Here is a 19,724-nt window from a genome sequence, read left to right as displayed (position 1 = left end):
CAGTCTTTATTCTCAAAAGTCAGTATGTATCTTTCCTATTTAATGGTCATTTTAAACCGAGGTTCATTGGAATGCACATATTTGCTGTGAACAGAGTAACTCCCAGCCACTTTTAACATGTCTGCGTCCTGGTGTTCCAGCAACTCAAATGTCTCTTGGAGGCTTGTGGTGACTGCTAATTTGTATTGATTTTTAAAATGATCCCTTCAATTAAAAATTTTCTACCCCCATGTCTACCCCGTTTTCAAAAATTCTCTCCAAATAGCGAAAAGACAAACTACGGGAACACATGCAAAGGATGCATAATCCTGAGAGGGAGGCCAAGAAAGCCGACCGCATCAGCCGCTCCAAGACGTTCAAGCCCCGCATCACGTCCACAGACTACGACAGCTTCACGTTCAAGTGCCGCCTGTGCATGATGGGCTTCCGGCGGCGCGGCATGCTGGTCAGTGCCCAGTGGCTGCGGGTTCCTCTGTCTTCCCAGCATACCTCATTGCTGTCGATGATGGTGACGTTTGTGTTGCATTCTGTCCTAAGTTATATCGATCAATGGTTTTGTCAATGTCCAGGGGAAGAAACAGAGGCAAACGATTCCCAATTTGGAGTTCTGTCTTTTCTAGTCTCCCTTTGCTCTCTCTTGCTGCTTTTTGGATCGATTCTTGAAAGAGGTCTTTTTCTTTTTCTTTTTCTTTTTTTAATCACTTTTCGTTACTACTTTTGTTTTTCTTTACCCATCTCAATCTCTGCTCTCACCTTATTTTAGTTCCCTCTTTTGTGTCCCTGAATGTATTTTTTCTAATGGGGTATTTGCCTTCTCCCCAGCTGTTCCCTTTTATTTTATTTATTTATTTTTGAGACAGAATTTCGCTCCTGTTGCCCAGGCTGGAGTGAAATGGCGTGATCTCAGCTCACTGCAACCTCCCCCTCCCAGGTTCAAGCGATTCTCCTGCTTCAGCCTCCTGAGTAGCTGGGATTACAGGTGCCCACCACCATGCCTGGCTAATTTTTGTATTTTTAGTAGACACGGGGTTTCACCATTTTGGCCAGGCTGGTCTCAAACTCCTGACCTCAGGTGATCCACCTGCCTCAGCCTCCCAGAATGCTGGGATTACAGGCGTGAGCCACTGCACCCAGCCCCCAGCTGTTTCCTTTTAATGCCTCTCTTTTCCAGATATCAAACTGCAGTAGAAGGAAGCTTTCCATCAAAGCAGGGTATGGGCATCCAGGTTAGCTGAAGCATCAGACAGCCAGTGCTCTGCTCTCAACTCATTTTGACCTCGTTACGGGTGCAGAATATATTTCTGCCAGGTGCTGGAAAGTCATAGAGCAATATTTAAAATTCAGAACCTTAGTCTGTATCTCATTCCATGTTCTTAGTAAGACTAGGGCATTAAATAATGAAAGACAGGTTTGCATGAGGAGAACTCACCAAAGAAATTCATACCAGTGTAATTTTCCTTTTCCCAATAGTAGTTCTTTCAGCCAAAGACTGTTGATGGCTGAATTCACCACAGTGAGTCACCTTCAATTGTTTGGTGAATTATTGTTAACTCCTGTTAACGATGACTGTGAGTGCTTTGGCATCAGATGGGGTCTGGTGATGCTGGTTCTGGCCAAATGCCTTATTATTTGGGGGCATTGCTTCAGAGAATTCCAGCTTCTGGCGGTCATTATCAGAGGTATTCGTGTAGCTTCTGTTTGGTTAATGGGGTCTCTTTTTCTCATTGGTTCTTTCTTTTCCCTTTAGGTAAATCACTTATCGAAGAGACACCCAGACATGAAGATAGAAGAGGTGCCAGAGTTAACTCTACCCATCATAAAACCCAATCGTGATTACTTTTGTCAGTATTGCGATAAGGTAAAAGGGAAATATTCATATTGGTATGCCACTGGGGTTCCCTGCTTAGAGATGACTTGTCCGTATTTATAAATATATACTACGATTTTTTTGTTACTCTTACCAGATGGTTACCTGTCTCTCAGTAGTCTCCATTCAGACAAGAAAGGACTAGAAATACAGCCTTATTTTAAGCCAATTTTTTTTCTTAAGAAATAGTTGACTTCATTTTTCTTACTGTCCCTTCTCTCTGTGATTTTTGTTACACAAGAAGAGGTTTATTACTAGTGCTTAGTGTATGAATTAATTTCAAATTCCTAGGCTCTAAAACGAGAGCATTTATCATGACCTATAACATATATGGTAGTTTTTGGGGTTTCTATAAGGTGGAGGGGGTTGGGAAAGCTTCGTGGTGGAGTACTCTACTTGTACTATTGCATTATTTTCATGTAGTTACAGAAAAGACACAGAATATATATTTATTATTCCACTGTAATATCCTTTCTTTCTTTTTGAGATGGAGTCTTGCTCTGTTACCCAGGCTGGAGTGCAGTGGCATGATCTCAGCTCACTGCAACTTCCGCCTGGGTTCAAGCAATTCTCCTGCCTCTCCCTCTGGAGTAGCTGGGATTACAGGCGCCAGCCCCCATGCCCAACTAATTTTTGTATTTTTAGTAGAGACAGGGTTTCACCATGTTGGCCAGGATGATCCACCCTCAGGTGATCGCCCGCCTCGGCCTCCCAAAGTGCTGGGATTATAGGCATGAGCCACCACACCCAGCCATCCTTTCCTTATATAATGTAGCTATATCAGCTTAAAAGTGAGAAACATTTTTTAACATAGATTCCCCACTATAGATAGCAGTTGCTATTGACGTTGCCATTTGGAAGATCCTCTGACTCCTGGTCTTCAGCTGCGTACGTCATGTGAGAGCTTTCACAGGCAGCTCTCATATGAGGTGGATGGGCCTTAAAAACAGTTATCTGCCTCTGTCTGTGTATCATATCCAAATTTTAAACTTTAGGATAAAGGGTATTTTCACAGTTATTATCTTAGATTTATAGATTAAAGAAAGAAACCTATCATATCTACATTATGTTCTTATTTTATTCTAATTTGTAGTATATCCTTGTTCTTCAATAGATCTGTTAATATACATATTAATATATTTTATTTGGGGCTACATGAATACTTTTCCTCATTTTCTTATAATGAAATTGTTAGTTTGCTTTAAGCAAGAAAGTGGAACTGTATACTGCTTTCATGGCAAGGCGCTTACATTTGCAGGTTTATAAAAGTGCCAGCAAGCGCAAAGCCCACATTCTGAAGAACCACCCAGGAGCAGAGCTCCCACCGAGCATTCGGAAGCTCCGACCCGCTGGTCCTGGAGAGCCAGACCCCATGCTGAGCACACACACCCAGCTGACGGGCACCATCGCCACCCCTCCCGTCTGCTGTCCCCACTGCTCCAAGCAGTACAGCAGCAAGGTAGGGGGAGTTTCTGACTAAAGCTAAGGTCAAAACCGCCATGCGAGGAATCTCTTAAGGAAAGGTGGCTTCTCATCCACACGGCCTGGATGGCTCCTTCTGAGTTGACGGGGGACTGAAAGAGATGTTGTCCTAGTCACTGTAAACAGGGACCACAGCAGAGAATGGAAAGAGGATACTGTGGACCTCCCCAGAATTAGTGCCGTACAGCAGCCCGAGCAGCTGGCTGTTTTCCTTTTCCCTTGGCCTGCGGAGGGCCTCACGTTTGAATGTTCTGTGCTTGCAGTTGGTGAGTTCAGGCTTTTGGAAGCACCACATAGAAAGTTACGTGGTGGCTTTACAAAGGAGTTTATTTTGGCTGGGGGGATTGTGATTGATTGCTGCAGGTACTAGTTGGGGGGGATATTGAGACCTTGCTGATGGTGTGAGGTCAGGTGAGGTTTTACTTCTTCCCCACCCTCTTCCCTGCTTTCATAGCATTATGTTACCCCAGGAAGTACAGGCATAGAGTCAGTGTTGCTCTGATTTTTCTTTTTTTAAGACATAAAAGACTTTAGGAATCTTTGGAGGATTTACATATGAGAAAAACGGAAAATCACAAATTCTGATAATTATTCTTGTTTTTTGCCTTGCTTTTTCAGACCAAGATGGTCCAGCACATTCGAAAGAAGCATCCAGAGTTCGCCCAGCTCTCCAACACCATACACACACCACTGACGACAGCTGTGATCAGTGCCACCCCAGCGGTTTTGACTACAGACAGCGCCACTGGAGAGACTGTGGTGACGACGGACCTGCTCACCCAAGCAATGACAGAATTGTCCCAGACCTTAACGACAGACTACCGAACGCCACAAGGGGATTACCAAAGAATTCAGTACATCCCTGTGTCGCAGTCGGCGTCTGGCCTCCAGCAGCCTCAGCACATACAGCTGCAAGTGGTGCAAGTGGCCCCGGTACTGCGTGCCTTGGTTTCCCTTTGCCTTATGAATACCGTGTTGCCACTAGCACCTCATTCTCAGAGCTGGGGCTGGGATCTATGTAATGTCCTTCTGCATGGAAGTTCTGAGCCTTGGGCATTTTACAAATGCCCCTTCCCCTTTCAGGCTGATGAGGCCTCTGGCCTTAGCAATGTAAGAGATTTCTGTCTATAGTAGTCAGGAAATTTTAGGTTCTAGCATATACAAGCCTCCTGTGCTGTGGCAGGACAGTAGCCACAGCACCTGTTTCTGACCCTCTTCTGATCCTTATCTTTAACCATCCTGGTTGGCTGCTTGGTAATGAGCCAGTTTGATAAATCACGACCTGCGTATCAAATGTCTTATATCAAAGAGAGGTCGTAAAGCATAATATTGATGGCTGGGCGTAGTGGCTCATGCCTGTAATCCCAGCACTTTTGGGAGGCTGAGGCGGGCAGATCACTTGAGGTCAGGAGTTCGAGACCAGCCTGGCCAACATGGCAAAATCTCGTCTCTACTAAAAATACAAAAATTAGCTGGGCATGGTGGCGGATGCCTGTAAACCCAGCTACTCAGGAGGCTGGGGCAGGAGAATTGCTTGAACCTGGGAGGCGGAGGTTGCAGTGAGCTGAGATCACACCATTGCACTCCAGCCTGGGCGACAGAACAGGACTCAAAAAAAAAAAAATTGACTCAATCTCTGCATATCAGTCAGTGCCTTTGTAGTATAGAGGTATAACTGTGTTCCTTCTACCAGATAATGAATAACTCATTCTTATTGACTAAGGAACTAAATGAAAGTGATTCTCCCAGAACTATTGTTTCATTTAATTACACTGAGGAGAAGTGTCCCCAAGGCAGAAATGAACAAACTTGTTGCTTTGAAATAATTTGGTCTCTGAAAATTTAAAACTAACATGGGGACAGGAAATTGGAAGTTGCCACTGTCATTGACTATTCTTTGTCTTGTTTTTCTTATGGAGGATTTTTAACTTCAGGCTTTGGAGGAAGCTATATGAGTCCCTGAAGTTGCCTGTAAATTATGATGTATAGGTACATTGTTCTAGAAAAAGGGCCTGTACTTTAGCTACTTTTTCAAAGATGTTTATGATATATAAAAGGTTAAGAACCACTGTCATAGTGGGTTAATGGTGACAAACTAAAAACAAATTTCTTTGATCTCTTTTAATTGATAAAGGGTAGATCATTAAACGTAACTGAAATTTTTGATTCCTGACAACTTCTTTTTCAGCTTATTGTCAGGAACTATCTTCCCTCTCTCACCTTCTCTTCCAGAATCTAATAGTGGCTTATGTGTTAGAAGCATATTTCTTTAAACGCTCTTTCTTTATCCTGTTGTATGGCTTGTTCTAGGTGTGGGCTATCTGCGAGTGCAGCATTGGAGCTGAAATCCCTTCCATTCTTCTATTTCTGTTGGCATATATTGGGATATTGTTTTTGGTTTTTTTTTTTTTTTTTTTTGGAGACAGGGTCTCACTATTGTCACCCAGGCTGGAGTGCAGTGGCACAATCATGGCTCACTGCAACCTCCGCCTCCCAGGCTCAGATATTCCTCCCACCTCAGCCTCATCAGTAGCTGGGATTACAGGCATGCCACCATGCCTGGCTATTTTTTTTTTTTTTTTTTTTTTGAGATGGAGTCTCACTCTGTTGCCCGGGCTAGAGTCCAGTGGCACGAATTCAGCTCACTGCAACCTCTGCCTCCCAGGTTCAAGTGATTCTTCTGCCTTAGCCTCCTGAGTAGCTGGGATTACAGGTGCTCGCCACCACACCCAGCTAATTTTTGTATTTTTAGTGGAGACAGGGTTTCACCACATTGGTCAGGCTTGTCTTGAACTCCTGACCTCAAGTGATCCCCCCGCCTCAGCCTCCCAAAGTGCTGGGATTACAGGGGTGAGCCACTGCACCCGGCTGCCTGACTAATTTTTTTTTTGTTTGTTTTTTGAGATGGAGTCTCGCTCTGTCGCCCAGGCTGGAGCGCAGTGGTGCAATCTCAGCTCACTGCAAGCTCTGCCTCCCAGGTTCACGCCATTCTCCTGCCTCAGCCTCCCTAGTAGCTGGGACTACAGGTGCCTGCCGCCACACCCAGCTAATTTTTTTGTATTTTCAGTAGAGACGGGGTTTCACCATGTTAGCCAGGACAGTCTCGATCTCCTGACCTCGTGATCCACCCGCCTTGGCCTCCCAAAGTGCTGGGATTACAGGTGTGAGCCACGGCGCCCGGCCATTTACCTGACTAATTTTTGTATTTTTTGTAGAGACAGGGTTTTGCCATGTTGCCCAGGCTGGTCTCGAACTCCTGGGCTCAAGCGATCCACCCGCTTTGGCCTCCCAAACTGCTGGGATTATAGGCATGAGCCACTGCACCCGGCCAGGATATTGTTTTTAACTGAACCTTTTCTCTGGAAGGATTTCCCTTAACTTCAATCAATATATGTCTGGTTTCTGGGCCTGTTTTTTCTCCTTCCAGGCCACTTCCCCTCACCAGTCACAGCAGTCCACTGTGGATGTTGGCCAGCTCCATGATCCTCAGCCCTACCCCCAGCACGCCATCCAGGTGCAGCACATCCAGGTCAGCGAGCCTACCGCCTCGGCCCCGTCCTCCGCCCAGGTACCCTGCTCCGCAGACTATCTGGAGGTGTTATCATGGCTTCAGGGATTATCAGAGTTAATGAAAGGAAGGACATTCTCTTCAGACCTAGTCTCCTCAGCTACTGTTATTTTTGGATTTTTATTAAAGGATCTTACCTTTGCCTCCAATTTTTATATTGGCATTGTGGACACATATTAAGCTATTAGCTGCTTCTGCCCTCATAGAGTCCTGTGGTACGACATCCTAGAAACAACAGTGGTCTTTGCTTTCATTCTAAATGCAATGGCCAAGTGGCTTCTATGGTTTGGAACAGTGGCTTTCTGGAGTATTATGGTATATTTTATGTTACTGTGTTTGTATGCTTGAGTCTGGAATTGAGATACATAGATAAGTTCTCGGAGTTCAGAGAGGGAGAGATTAGGTTTAGGAGGGGATCCAGGGCATTTTTTAGAAGAAGTGGTCTTTGAGGTCTTGAAGGAGGGGTACAGTTCTGACATAGTCGTTGGGGAAGGCGGTCTGATCTGAAGAAGCTCATGCTGCGATGGAAAATGTACATTTATAGAAAACAGGGTTATTCTGTTTAGATTACTAACAGGAAATGATGTTTGGAAAGGAAGTTGGGAGGGTAGTTTGGAGCGGGATTGCAGTGTGGCAGGCTGGAGAGCGCTGGCCTCATCCTGTTATCAGGAGTGGGCTTCTTCACCGACCTGTGCTGAACTCCACCAGCCAGGTGGGATTTGCCAGTACTGGTGAATGGAAACGATGAACTTTGGGTTTCATTTCATTTTGTGTTCCAGATTAGCTTTGTGACACAGGCAAGTTACTTCACCTCCCATTATTTTTAAACTTATAGAATGTAGGTAATTATATTTTCTTTCATTTATCTTTCCAACAGTTGATTGAAATTAATTTTTTTGCATACTCTGGTAGAGAATCCTTTGAAAGCAAATTAGAATTTCATAGTTATGCTTGCTTTTCATTGATTTTATTCTTATTTAAAATATTACTTTTAATAATAGCAATGATAGGCCAGGCGTTGTGTCTCATGCCTGTAATCCCAGCACTTTGGGAGGCCGAGGCGGGTGGATCACCTGAGGTCGGGAGTTCGAGACCAGCCTGACCAACCTGGAGAAACCCCGTCTCTACTAAAAATACAAAATTAGCTGGGTGGGTTGGCACATGCCTGTAATCCTAGCTACTCGCGAGGCTGAGACAGGAGAATCACTTGAACTCAGGAGGCGGAGGTTGCGGTGAGCCGAGATCATGCCGTTGCACTCCAGCCTGGGCAATAAGAGTGAAACTCCATCTCAAAAGAAAAAAAAAGTAGCAACGATAGTTTCAGTATTATAATTCATATGAGTCTGGTGTACTTCCTTCAGTTATTTGTGAGTCTTCACTATATTAGAAGCTCGTAATTCCCTACCACTGTTTTCTCTTTCTCCCCAGGTATCTGGGCAGCCATTGAGTCCCTCAGCCCAGCAGGCTCAGCAGGGGCTCAGCCCCTCCCACATCCAGGGCAGTTCTTCCACACAGGGGCAGGCTCTGCAGCAGCAGCAGCAGCAGCAGCAGAATTCCTCTGTGCAGCACACGTACCTGCCCAGTGCTTGGAATTCCTTCCGTGGCTATTGTAAGTAAGAAGGGACGATGCCGTGTCGGTCAGGGGTGGGGGTCTCCAGCCATGTGTCATAATTTCTTCAGCTTGTGATAGATTTTTAAAGTATCTCTTGGCCATTGTTTACACTCTCTATGCATGTACTTCAATGGGTTTCATGACAAAACTCAAGGTGTAGCATTCTGCTTTCACAGAGCTACCTTGATAGGACATTTTCGAAACGTCAGGTATATTGCTGGAGGAAATGTAGCTATGTAATTAAATAGTAAGATAGTTGGATATAGCTTCTGTTGAGTCATCCCTTCCACCAATATTTGTAGAATGCCTGTCTATCAATTGCTGTACTAGACACTGGCTATACCAAGATTAATATTCTCATTAATATCGGTAACACCACACAATAATAATGTTAACCAACTTTCATTAAGCTCTTACTATATTGCCAGGAATGATTCCAAACCATATATATCACAGTCAGTATTCACAACAACCTATAAGATAAGTACAATTGTTATTTGCATTTTACAGATAAGGCAATTTCCACACACTCACTTTTCCAAGAGCTAGTAAACAGAGGATTGGAACCCAGGCAGTTTGGTTCAGAGTGTCCACTCTAAAACACCCCACTGTGCGGCTGACCATCATCTAGTAAAGGAGGGAGATAGAAGAGTTGTTGATTCCAAAGCCCTGAGTAGCTTTGGAAAACAGTAGCAGGCTGGCTGACAGAGGTCAGGGCAGGTAAACCCCTTGGTGGGGAAACAGCTTTGGGGCAGGCCAGGAAGTGTGAGACCTTTCTCATGGAAGGTGTGGAAGGAATAGGAGTAGACTTTAACAGACCTCAGTAGTAGAAACTAGGAGGAAGAGGTGCTGAGAAGGGAAAGGGTCAGTATTGATCTTTCTTCTACTGTTGATTTATTTTTGGGGGCCCGTCTTTGTCATGATTGATCCTTGGCTATGTTACATAGATTTGCTATGGAGTCAGGCTCAAACTCTACCGTCTAGTTATTTTTACAATCAATATTCTTTTTTTTTTTTGAGATGGGGTCTCGCTCTGTCACCCAGGCTGGAGTGCAGTGGCGCAATCTCGGCTCACTGCAACCTCCGCCTCCCGGGTTCAAGTGATTCTCCTGCCTCAGCCTCTTGAGTAGCTGGGATTACAGGCACCCGCCACCACGCCCAGCTAATTTTTGTATTTTTAGTAGAGACGGGGTTTCACCATGTTTGCCAGGCTGGTCTCGAACTCCGGACCTCAGGTGATCCACCCACTTCAGCTTCCCAAAGTGCTAGAATTACAGGCGTGAGCCACTGTGCCTGGCCACAAACTATACTCTTAAACACTGGACGTCACATTGAGGGCTGGGTCTAGTTTCCAGTCAGGGACTCTCTTACCACTAGAATCTGGTGAATAGACTGACCTCTGTACTCAGTGTAATTCCTGTGAAAGAGAGTGGAGCAGGCCGGGCGTGGTGGCTCATGCCTGCAATCCTAGCACTTTGGGAGGCCGAGGTGGGCGGATCACTTGAGGTCAGGAGTTTGAGACCAGCCTGGCCAACATGGTGAAACCCCATCTCTATTAAAAACACACAAAAAATTAGCCACGTCTGGTGGCGGATGCCTGTAATCTCAGCTACTCAGGAGGCTGAGGCAGAAAGATCACGCCACTGCACTCCAGCCTGGGTGACAGAGTGAGACTCCATCTCAAAAAAGAAAAAAAAAGTGGAGTGATGAAGATATTCATGATAATAATAGGATGAACTAGCATTCTAACCTGTAGAAAAGATTCTGGGACTGAAATTTATTAGGGAAAAATGTAAAAATATATAAAAGTAGAGAGAGGAGTGTAACGAACCATCCTGTACCCATTGTCCAGCCTCAGCAGTTACCAACTTACACCCAACCTTGTCTCATATATGCTCCCATCATGATCTCCCATCCTCTAGCTGGATAATGATCCATCATATCACCTCATCCATAAATATTTTGGTACATACCTCTAAAAGAAAAAGACTATTTGAGACAGGGTTTTGCTCTGTCGTCCAGGGTGGAGAATGCAGTGGCATGATCGTGGCTCACTGCAGCTTTGACCTGGACTCAAGTGATCCACCCACTTCGACCTCCCCAAGTGCTGGGTTTACAGATGTGAGCCACCACATGTAGTCTAATTTTTGAACTTTTTTTTAGAGCTAAGATCTCACTATGTTGGCTAAGTTGATCTCAAACTCCTGGGCTCAAGTGATCCTCCTGCCTTGGGCTCCCAAAGTGCTGGTATTACAGGCATAAGCCACCATGCTCAGCTGAAAAAAACTATTTTTTAAAAACACAACTCCATACAACATTATCACACCTAAGAAGAAATGACAGTAATTTTTTCTGTATTTATTTTTTAAGAGAGAGGGTCTTGTCTGTCACCCAGTCTGGAGTACAGTGGTGTGATCATAGCTCACTGCAGCCTCGAACTCCTGGGCTCAAGCCATCCTCCTGCCCCAGCCTCCCAGTAGCTAGGACTACAGGCACATACCACCATGTTTGGCTAATTCTTTTTTCCTTTGAATTTTTTAGTAGAGATGAGATCTCGCTGTGTTGCCCAGGCTGGTTTTGAAACTTCTGGGCTCAAGTGATCTTCCCATCTTGGCCTCCCAAAGTGCTAGGATGACAGGCGTGAGCCCCTGTGCCAAGCCAACAGTAATTCTTTAATACCCACAAATATATTTAAAATACCCAGTCAGAGTTTTTATATTTCTATGATTGTCTCAGAAATTTTTTAAAAAATAGTTGGTTTGCTTGGCCGGGCACAGTGGCTCACGTCTGTAATCCCAGCACTTTGGGAGGCCAAGGCAGGCGGATCATGAGGTCAGGAGTTCGAGACCAGCCTGGCCAACATAATGAAACCCCGCCTGTACTGAAAATACAAAAATTAGCTGGGCATGGTAGTGCGCACCTGCAGTCCCAGTTACTCAGGAGGCCAAGGCAGGAGAATCGCTTGAATCCAGGAGGCGAAGGTTGTGGTGAGCCGAGATCGCGGCACTGCACTCCTGCCTGGGCATCAGAGCGAGACTCCATCTCAAACAAAAAAGTTGGTTTGCTCATATTGGGTTCCAAATAAGGGCCATACATTGCAATTGATGATGACTTTTGAGTTTCTTTTAATATGTGTTCACTTTTTTAAGTTATAATTTCTGTGTTGAGGAAACCGGGTCATTTGTGCTGTTTTCCGCATTCTGGATTTTGCTGGTGGGATTCCCATGTTACCAAGCAGTGAATATGTGCTCTTCTGTTCCTTTCATTTCCTGTAGACTGGCAATTCGAGCTACAGGCTTGCTCAGGTGCAGTTTGTTTTTTTCCCCCTGATACTTCATAGCTGGTGTGTGTACTTCTATCAGGAGCACATACTGTTCAGGCATCTCTCTTTTTGTGATGTTAGGAGCCATCGATGTTTATTCTTTAGCTCCATTATTTCATTAGGGCTTGCAAAGTCGTGATATTCTTTTTTTTTTTGAAATGGAGTCTCGCTTTGTCACTCAGGCCTAGAGTGCAGTGGTGCGATCTTGGCTCACTGCAACTCTGCCTCCCAGGTTCAAGTGATTCTCCTGCCTCAGACTCCTGAGTAGCTGGGACTACAGGCACCCGCCACCATGCCTGGCTAATTTTTGTATTTTTAGCAGGGATGGGGTTTCACCATGTTGGCCAGGCTGATCTCAAACTCCTGACCTCAAGTGATCCGCCTGCCTTGGCCTCCCAAAGTGCTGGGATTACAGGCGTGAGTCCGTGTGCCTGGCCATGATTCTAGCACCTTATTCATTAATCAGCTAGAAAACTTTTATAAAGAAAAAAATTTTACCTTCACTACCAAGTTACTCTCAGTTACAGTTTGTACAAGAAAGGCAGGATAAACACTTTAAATACCTGATTCATTTCCTTTGTTTACCAGTTTTCACAAAATGAATTGATTTCTTATGCTATCCAAGGTGATAGGGTTGTGTGTGCACTTCTTATTGTGGTTATGGACCCCTGGATTTCAACGCCTGTGTGTTTCAGCCGATTGCAGGTGTGATCCTTACCCATGCTCGAGTGATCCCCTCTCTGACTTGTAGGAGCCTCTTCTAACTGGCTCCTGCGTTATTCTCACATGCCTCGATAGCCTTTCGACATGTCTTGTGTGCTGGGAAGACACAATGCCCCACAGCTGTCTCACAAGCTTTCTGCCCAGGTCTGGAATCAGCCATTTTCCCAAGAAACTCTCATTCCTTTTAGTAGAAAATGTTATTTAGAGACCATCAACAAGATGCTAGGGTGGGCTTTATTTTTAATTTGCTCTAATAACACTGGTGGTGAAATAAAATTCAAGTTGGATTAAATTATAATAGCCAAGTGTGGATACATTTGTGTCACAAATTCAAATCTGAATATAGAAGATAAAAATATTGATTTAAAAGGTAACTCTTTGTGACGTATTTCAAGGTTTTAAAAATTGTTGAGTATTTGTCTTTGTGGATATTGAGAAGCCACATTTGAAGGGGAATGCACTGATTGTCTCTGACACTGGGTATCTGCGTACCAGGCTCTTCTCAATTCGTAGCAGAGATGCTTTCACGGCACCAAGAAATCACATCATTGTGAGACTCTCATGGCAAGCAAATCAGTGCGGACTGTGGCTACTGGTTATGTTTTTGTTTCTAAGACTTGTGTTAAAATCTGAGACCACTGAACTATGAATATTTCCTGTTTTTTAGCATCTGAGATTCAAATGATGACGCTTCCTCCGGGTCAGTTTGTGATTACAGACAGTGGTGTGGCAACTCCAGTTACTACTGGCCAGGTGAAGGCGGTTACTTCGGTAAGCTACGCTACTCAGTCGGGTTTTTCCTGTCCAACCTGTGGTGCTGTATAGTAACTCTTATCACCACTTATCTCGTAATGATTGACTTACTCTGTTTTCTCACAGTAGATGATGAATTCTTTGAAATCTAGGTCTTGGGCATTATCACTTTATCCTCAGTGCCCTGTCCAGAAGGCTAGGATATAGCAAATGCTCAATAAATATCTGTTCAATTAATAACTGTAATGGTCCTAGCTCCATCCCTATGAGCCTTTTTTTTTTTTTTTTTTTTTTTTTGAGACAGAGTCTTGCTGTGTCGCCAGGCTGGAGTGCAGTGGTGCAATCTCAGCTCACCTGCAACCTCCGTCTCCTGGGTTCAAGTGATTCTCCTGCCTCAGCCTCCGAAGTAGCTGGGATTACAGACACGCACCACCACACCCAACTGATTTTTGTATTTTTAGTACAGATGGGGTTTCACCATGCTGGCCAGTATAATCTTGATCTCCTGACCTCATGATCCACCCACCTTAGCCTCCCAAAGTGCTGGGATTATAGGCGTGAGCCACCACGCCTGGCCCTTATGAGCATTTTTATATGCTTCTTGGAAAGATTGAGTCCTCAAGACAATTGGCCCTCAACTGGGTTGGGAGAGAATAATATAATGAATCAATTATGGAGCTGTATTAAACATTTCATCCACCCGAAAGTGAAAAACATTGCCATAAATTATCTAAGTTGGGCAGGTACAATGTTGATTGTATCTCCTTCTTCTGTTTTTATCTTCACTGGTTTGTTCTGGCCTGCCTCTTAAGTTATTAGAAGACAGAGTACATACATGTGAATTTAGAAAAATACTCTTGGCTGGGCTCAGTGGCTCACGCCTATAATCCCAACACTTTGGGGGGCCAAGGCAGGCAGATCACTTGAGGTCAGGAGTTCAAGACCAACTTGGCCAACGTGGCAAAACCCTGCCTCTACTAAAAATACAAAAATTAGCTGGGTGTGGTGGTGCATCCCTATAATCCCAGCTACTCAGGAGGCTGAAGCATGAGAATTGCTTGAACCTGGGAGGCGGAGGTTGCAGTGAGCCGAGATCATGCCACTGCACTCCAGCCTGGGCAACAGAGTGAGACTCTGTCTCAGAAAAGAAAAAAAAAGAAAAATACTCCTGGGTGAATAAGTTCTGGAGATCTTGTGTACAGCCTGCTGGCTGTGTTCATAATGTATCATATACTTGAAAACTGTTAACATAGTATAGATAATGTTTTTGCCACAAAATAAAATGGTAAGTGCATGAGTTGATGGATATGTTAATCAGGTTGATTTGTTTAATTATATCTTAATAAAGCTAGAAGGAAAAAAAAAAAGGAAAAATGCTCTTCAATGGCTAGGAATATTGAGATATTACCAAGGGAAGATTTTCTTAAGAGGTTTCAGAGGGTAGCTAGCTAGTCTTATGGCCTCAAAAACCTGATTTTTTTTTTCTTCTTTCTTTCTTTTTTTTTTTTTTTTTTTTTTAGTGTACTGAGAGCTCACCTGTTTCTCAGCACACGAGGTCACATTAACTAGACTTAGGAGAGATATGTAAATCCAGAGTAACACTATTAATTGTCAGTGAAAACAGTAACGAATGTAAAATGAGATAATCATATTGGCATGATCAGGACATTTTTTGTTCCCTGTAGGACCCATTGACTTTGACCTTTTTCTGGCCTGGAACTCATTTGAGAATGGTTTTAGCCAAAGTTATTTCTCTCCCCCTGCCACGGTGTATGTGCACACTAATTTAATGTCCATTTTTGGGGGTTCATGCATTTTTTGCAGCCGACCTATGGACCCCCTAGGAGTCAATGGACCCTAGGTTGAGAAACAGCCCCCTCCCCACATGGAAAAACCAATCATAATCAGAACGTTGTCTGGTGGGGGTGAACTCAGAACATCTGGCCCTAGTGGAATCAAATGGGTATTTGGCGATGGCTCTTTTCTGGGCAGTGCAGACAGGCTACTGCCTGACAGTCTCTCTGCGACGTCTCTCTTCCTCTGTTCTGTAGCTGACTAACCCTCCTTCTGACTGACAGACACATTTCTTTAAAAATGTTAATGTAACAAAATAGCCAGCTACAGGCTGAACGTCACGAAGACGTTTTCATGATGAGGGGAAAAATAAGAAAACAAAGACCATGTGTAAGTTTTCATAAAGCTAAATGTATTCAGTGTAAGGGATTTCTTTCTGAGATCCTGTTGTTCCTGCACTCTTGAGTGTTAAAATGTCTATTTGATGGTCGCGTATTTTAAATGACCTTACTTGACAAAATAAAATTTGGGAACCATTTATTATTATTATTATTATTATTATTATTATTATTTTGAGACAGAGTTTCGCTCTTGTTGCCCAAGCTTGAGTGCAATGGCATGATCTCGACTCACTGCAACCTCTGCCTCCCGGGTTCAAGAGATTCTCCTGTCTCGGCCTCCCAAGTAGCTGGGATTACAGGCATGTACCACCACGCCCGGCTAATTTTTTTTGTATGTTTAGTAGAGACGGAGTTTCTTCATGTTGGTCAGGCTGGTCTCGAACTCCTGACCTCAGGTGATCCGCCCACCTTGGCCTCCCAAAGTGCTGGGATTACAGGCGTGAGCCACCATGCCTGGCCTCCATTTATTATTTTTTTAAATTTTGCTGGTCTTTTGAAATTCTGAAGTCTGAGAACCATTGACTTGACTACCTGTCTTCAGGGTCATTCTGCCTCTTCAAGGAGACTTTAAATATCTCTTCTTGGATCCATCCTGTATTAATCTTAAGATCGAATGGACAGTTAACTATCTTTTCTGAATTTGTAAATTATTAGGAGCATTGCAACGGCATGTTTTCTTTGCCACGTATGTTACCACCATGATGCAAATTACTGTACCTGAAGTTGTTCGCTCTATCATTTGGTGAAACTGCTAAGGTGCTCCTTTAAGGAGCTTACCTTTGTAATCAATTATTGTGACTGATCCACCCTCTCTAAAGGACCTAGGCAAAGCATGTCTCATAGATGCCTATTTTGGGTCCCTTGTGACATTTCTTCGCATCTCCCTCCTTCCCCAGTAGCTTCACCCTCCCTTTAAGGCCCCAGGTTTTTAAGGATCCTTTTCTTCTTCCTCTAGGGTCATTATGTGTTATCAGAAAGTCAATCAGAATTGGAAGAAAAGCAAGCTTCTGCCCTCTCTGGTGGAGTCCAGGTCCAGCCACCTGCACACAGTGACTCCTTGGACCCCCAGACCACCAGCCAACAGCAGACCACACAGTACATCATCACCACCACCACCAACGGGAACGGAAGCAGCGAAGTGCATATCACCAAGCCATGACTTCCACCCTGGAGCTCGAATCCAGCACCCACCTCATGTCTGTTCTCATAAGTCTGAAAGCTCTGACACTTAGAGCTCTTTTGTAAGATTTATTATTCACTCAAGAGTTCGGAAACCACAGTTTTGTCTCTCATCCATACACTGGGGTTTATTTTGCCAAGGTCATCTTTATCAAATTGACTCTTCAAACCCTCGGTTTTTGCCACAGAACAGAGATCTTTCAGGGGAAAGTAGATTTCGAGGTGGAGAGAATTTGCCTTGCTCTTGAGCTGGTCTTTTAACATACTGAGGAGCCTTACTTTTCCTTTGTGGAAATATTAAGTGGCATATTGTGTTCATACCAAAGGTGGAGACAGGATGTGCCAAGTTCATGGTTACTGGACTTCTTATTCCAAGCCATGGCACCAAAGGAGAAGGGGCATTTTGTGGGTGTGTATTAGGTCTGAACTGATTTATCTTGTTTTAGTTTTCAGTAATTTAACAACGGGAGCCTGCTGAATAACAAAATTAAAATGATGAAACAAAAGTTTGACAGTGATATTCTGAAGCAAAAACTGTCATCTAAATTTTTCTTGCTGATTTTTTTTAACTTCCCTATTTTAGAAAACTACTGTTGGGCTGTTGCTAGTGCTTTCCACAGATGCTGGTCCTCAGTGGATTAGGTCAGAAGCTCATGTTCTGATAGTTCTTCATTATTTCACAAAGGTGGACAACCTGAAAGAGAAAAGGCTGCTTGATGTCGGCAGAATCTAAACCGCTACATTAAAGCTTTGCCTCCCATTCTGTGGTTGTGGTGGTGGTAAGAAGGAGATATTGGTACCAAGAAAAATTACCAAAACTATTGAGAGAGAGACAGAGAAAGTATTGAAATTTTGTTCTGCCTTGCAGGATCCATTTATCATTCATTGGTAAAGGATATATTCCTTGTTCTTACCAAGTGCACATTTAACTCTTGCTGACATGTTCAGTGTATTTTATTACTTTTAATGCTGTCTTAAAATGAACATTCTTTCAAGTTGGACGGGAAGGTGGCATTTCTTATTTCTTAACATTTTTAACTTTAAACATATTGTGACTCATCTAGACCTTTTAATAAGATGATCAACTTCACACTTAGGGAAAAAATTAAAATGTGAGGGCCACTTCTAATAATTCAGGTAGTTATAAGGCATCTGGAAGAAATCCAGTCTTTATGAATATACTATTAGTTGGGCATTAAAAAATCAGTATATATTTTAACTTTTTGTGACATGCTAACACATTTTCAGAATAATTACTGCATAGTAGAATTTATTACTCCAGAACAGAAAGACCTTACTTCATTTCAAATGAAGTTAATTAATTTACATTTCTGGGTAAAAACTGGTTCTATAAATTAAGTAGAGTAGCTTCTTTATGATAAAGACAATTTTCTGAAAAGTGAATAATTCTGTTAAAAGAACTTTATTGATGTGTAGATTTTGCACTTTATTTCTGAGACTGCGTTCATGTAGTTGTTCCCCAATGTTTGAGTACTAAGAGAACTTGAGAAAATTACTTCATAAATATATATGGAAACTGAAAATGGACTCTCTTTGTGACAAAGATATTCAACAGAAAATATTGACCCTGCATTACAAAATACAGGCTCGGGTTCCCTAAGTCCCACAGTGTAATGATTACAAATATCCTAGTGTCCGGTCTAGAAAGACTTTCTAGGAGAAGACTAGTGGAATTTTCTAAAGGTTCAGTTTTAGCTTTTATAACTTAAATTTGGCCCTGTTACGTTCTTTTTAATTTGAACCATAAGGTATTCCCCTCCCTTCAGGAATAAGTTATTGGAAAACTGAAAAGAATCACTGAATGGAATGTTCATTTTATGGCAGTTGTTTTAAGTTTTAAAATACACAGAGGAAAATATTGTGGAAGGACCTCTTTGTTGCTTTCCCTTCTAAGTTGTCTTCTTCTTCTTCTTCTTTGGTCCTTAAGTGAAATAAAGACTCTAAGACTAATTTGTATATTATCAGCCAGAGATGCGGATGGCAGTCGAGCCAAATCGCATGGCTTTCAGATCAGGTATTCTGCACATTTATTCCAAGGTCATAGATTTTTAAAAGGACCTGGATTTGAAGAGATGGCAAATGATGAGCCATCAGAAAACTTAATTTGGAAAACATGTATGTAGCCAGTGTGGATATTGTGGCCTCTCTCAAGACACATTGACACTGTAGACTTCATTCAGTGCAGTGTGAGTATTTTGGAGTAGCTTGGATGTAGATTTTGTTTTTATCGTTGATTTGTACCGACAGAAATAGACATTTCATCATGTAAAATTCCTGTTATTCTGGAAAAACCTATTGTTTTGATCTTCTTGTTTTCTGACTTGGAAGTATCCTTTCAAAAAAACTCTTAAGATATCTAGGTCTAAAAAGCACTTCATGAGATGCTAAAGCTGACCCACTGGTTGAAAATGTTGACCCTATCCTGTTATTTAAATGTGAACATTTATTGTACATTCAGTGAGTTATAGTGTTAATAGTCTTGTGCTATGCAGCAGGTGTAAAAATTAATAAATATATTTTTTAATAAACTTGTTTGTTTGTATGTGTGAAGCTACAAGAGCTATTTTTTTTTCTTTGAAGAATTGCAACTTTTGGTTTCCAGCGTGGCATGCAGGAAGCTTGGAAGTTGTCCCTCCATCCTAGCAATAAGTAAGAAGCTGAGCAAATGGAAAGATCAACATCTCTCCTTAGATCTGTCAGAAAGTTGAGCTCACAGGACAAACTGCTGTCCCCAAAATTGGAAAGACAAACAGGCAAATACAGAGAATCATAGCTTATTGAACAGAAACCTGTGAGAAAAAAATCCACGATCAATAACCTCTGTGAGAACCAGCGCCAGGGTAGGAAAACTTGAACTATATTTGATGAATTGCTGCAGGCTCAGCGTGGAGAAATCAGAGGTTAAAAACTCCAGGGAACTCAGTCACTGGAGGGGGGGTCAAGGGAGACCCACACTTTTGTGAGTTTTATCCCCAGGAGCTTGGCTAGGTTCTCACAGTGAA

General features: G+C 43.0%; 1 protein-coding gene across 3 annotated transcripts in view; it reads left to right on the top strand.

Annotated features, from left to right (window-relative positions):
* Positions 1–19,250, top strand: part of PRDM10 (PR/SET domain 10) — a 103,444-nt gene extending 84,194 nt beyond the window's left edge. For 2 of the 3 annotated variants that reach the window (XM_016922282.4, XM_054662855.2), the window contains 8 exons: positions 266–445; positions 1,748–1,858; positions 3,126–3,326; positions 3,968–4,282; positions 6,777–6,917; positions 8,346–8,526; positions 13,242–13,345; positions 16,478–19,250. In XM_016922282.4, coding sequence (XP_016777771.4) covers positions 266–445; positions 1,748–1,858; positions 3,126–3,326; positions 3,968–4,282; positions 6,777–6,917; positions 8,346–8,526; positions 13,242–13,345; positions 16,478–16,681 — 1,437 coding nt within the window. In that variant the 3' untranslated portion in view covers positions 16,682–19,250. The remainder of the gene's footprint in view (positions 1–265; positions 446–1,747; positions 1,859–3,125; positions 3,327–3,967; positions 4,283–6,776; positions 6,918–8,345; positions 8,527–13,241; positions 13,346–16,477) is intronic. The other variant, XM_016922284.4, reaches the window with a different exon arrangement.
* Positions 19,251–19,724: the final 474 nt, after the last annotated feature.

Source organism: Pan troglodytes, chromosome 9 (assembly GCF_028858775.2).
Source record: "Pan troglodytes isolate AG18354 chromosome 9, NHGRI_mPanTro3-v2.0_pri, whole genome shotgun sequence".
Classification (NCBI taxonomy): Eukaryota; Metazoa; Chordata; class Mammalia; order Primates; family Hominidae; genus Pan; species Pan troglodytes.
The sequence above is the reverse complement of the archived record's forward strand: the minus strand, read 5'-3'. Positions and strand labels throughout refer to the sequence as shown.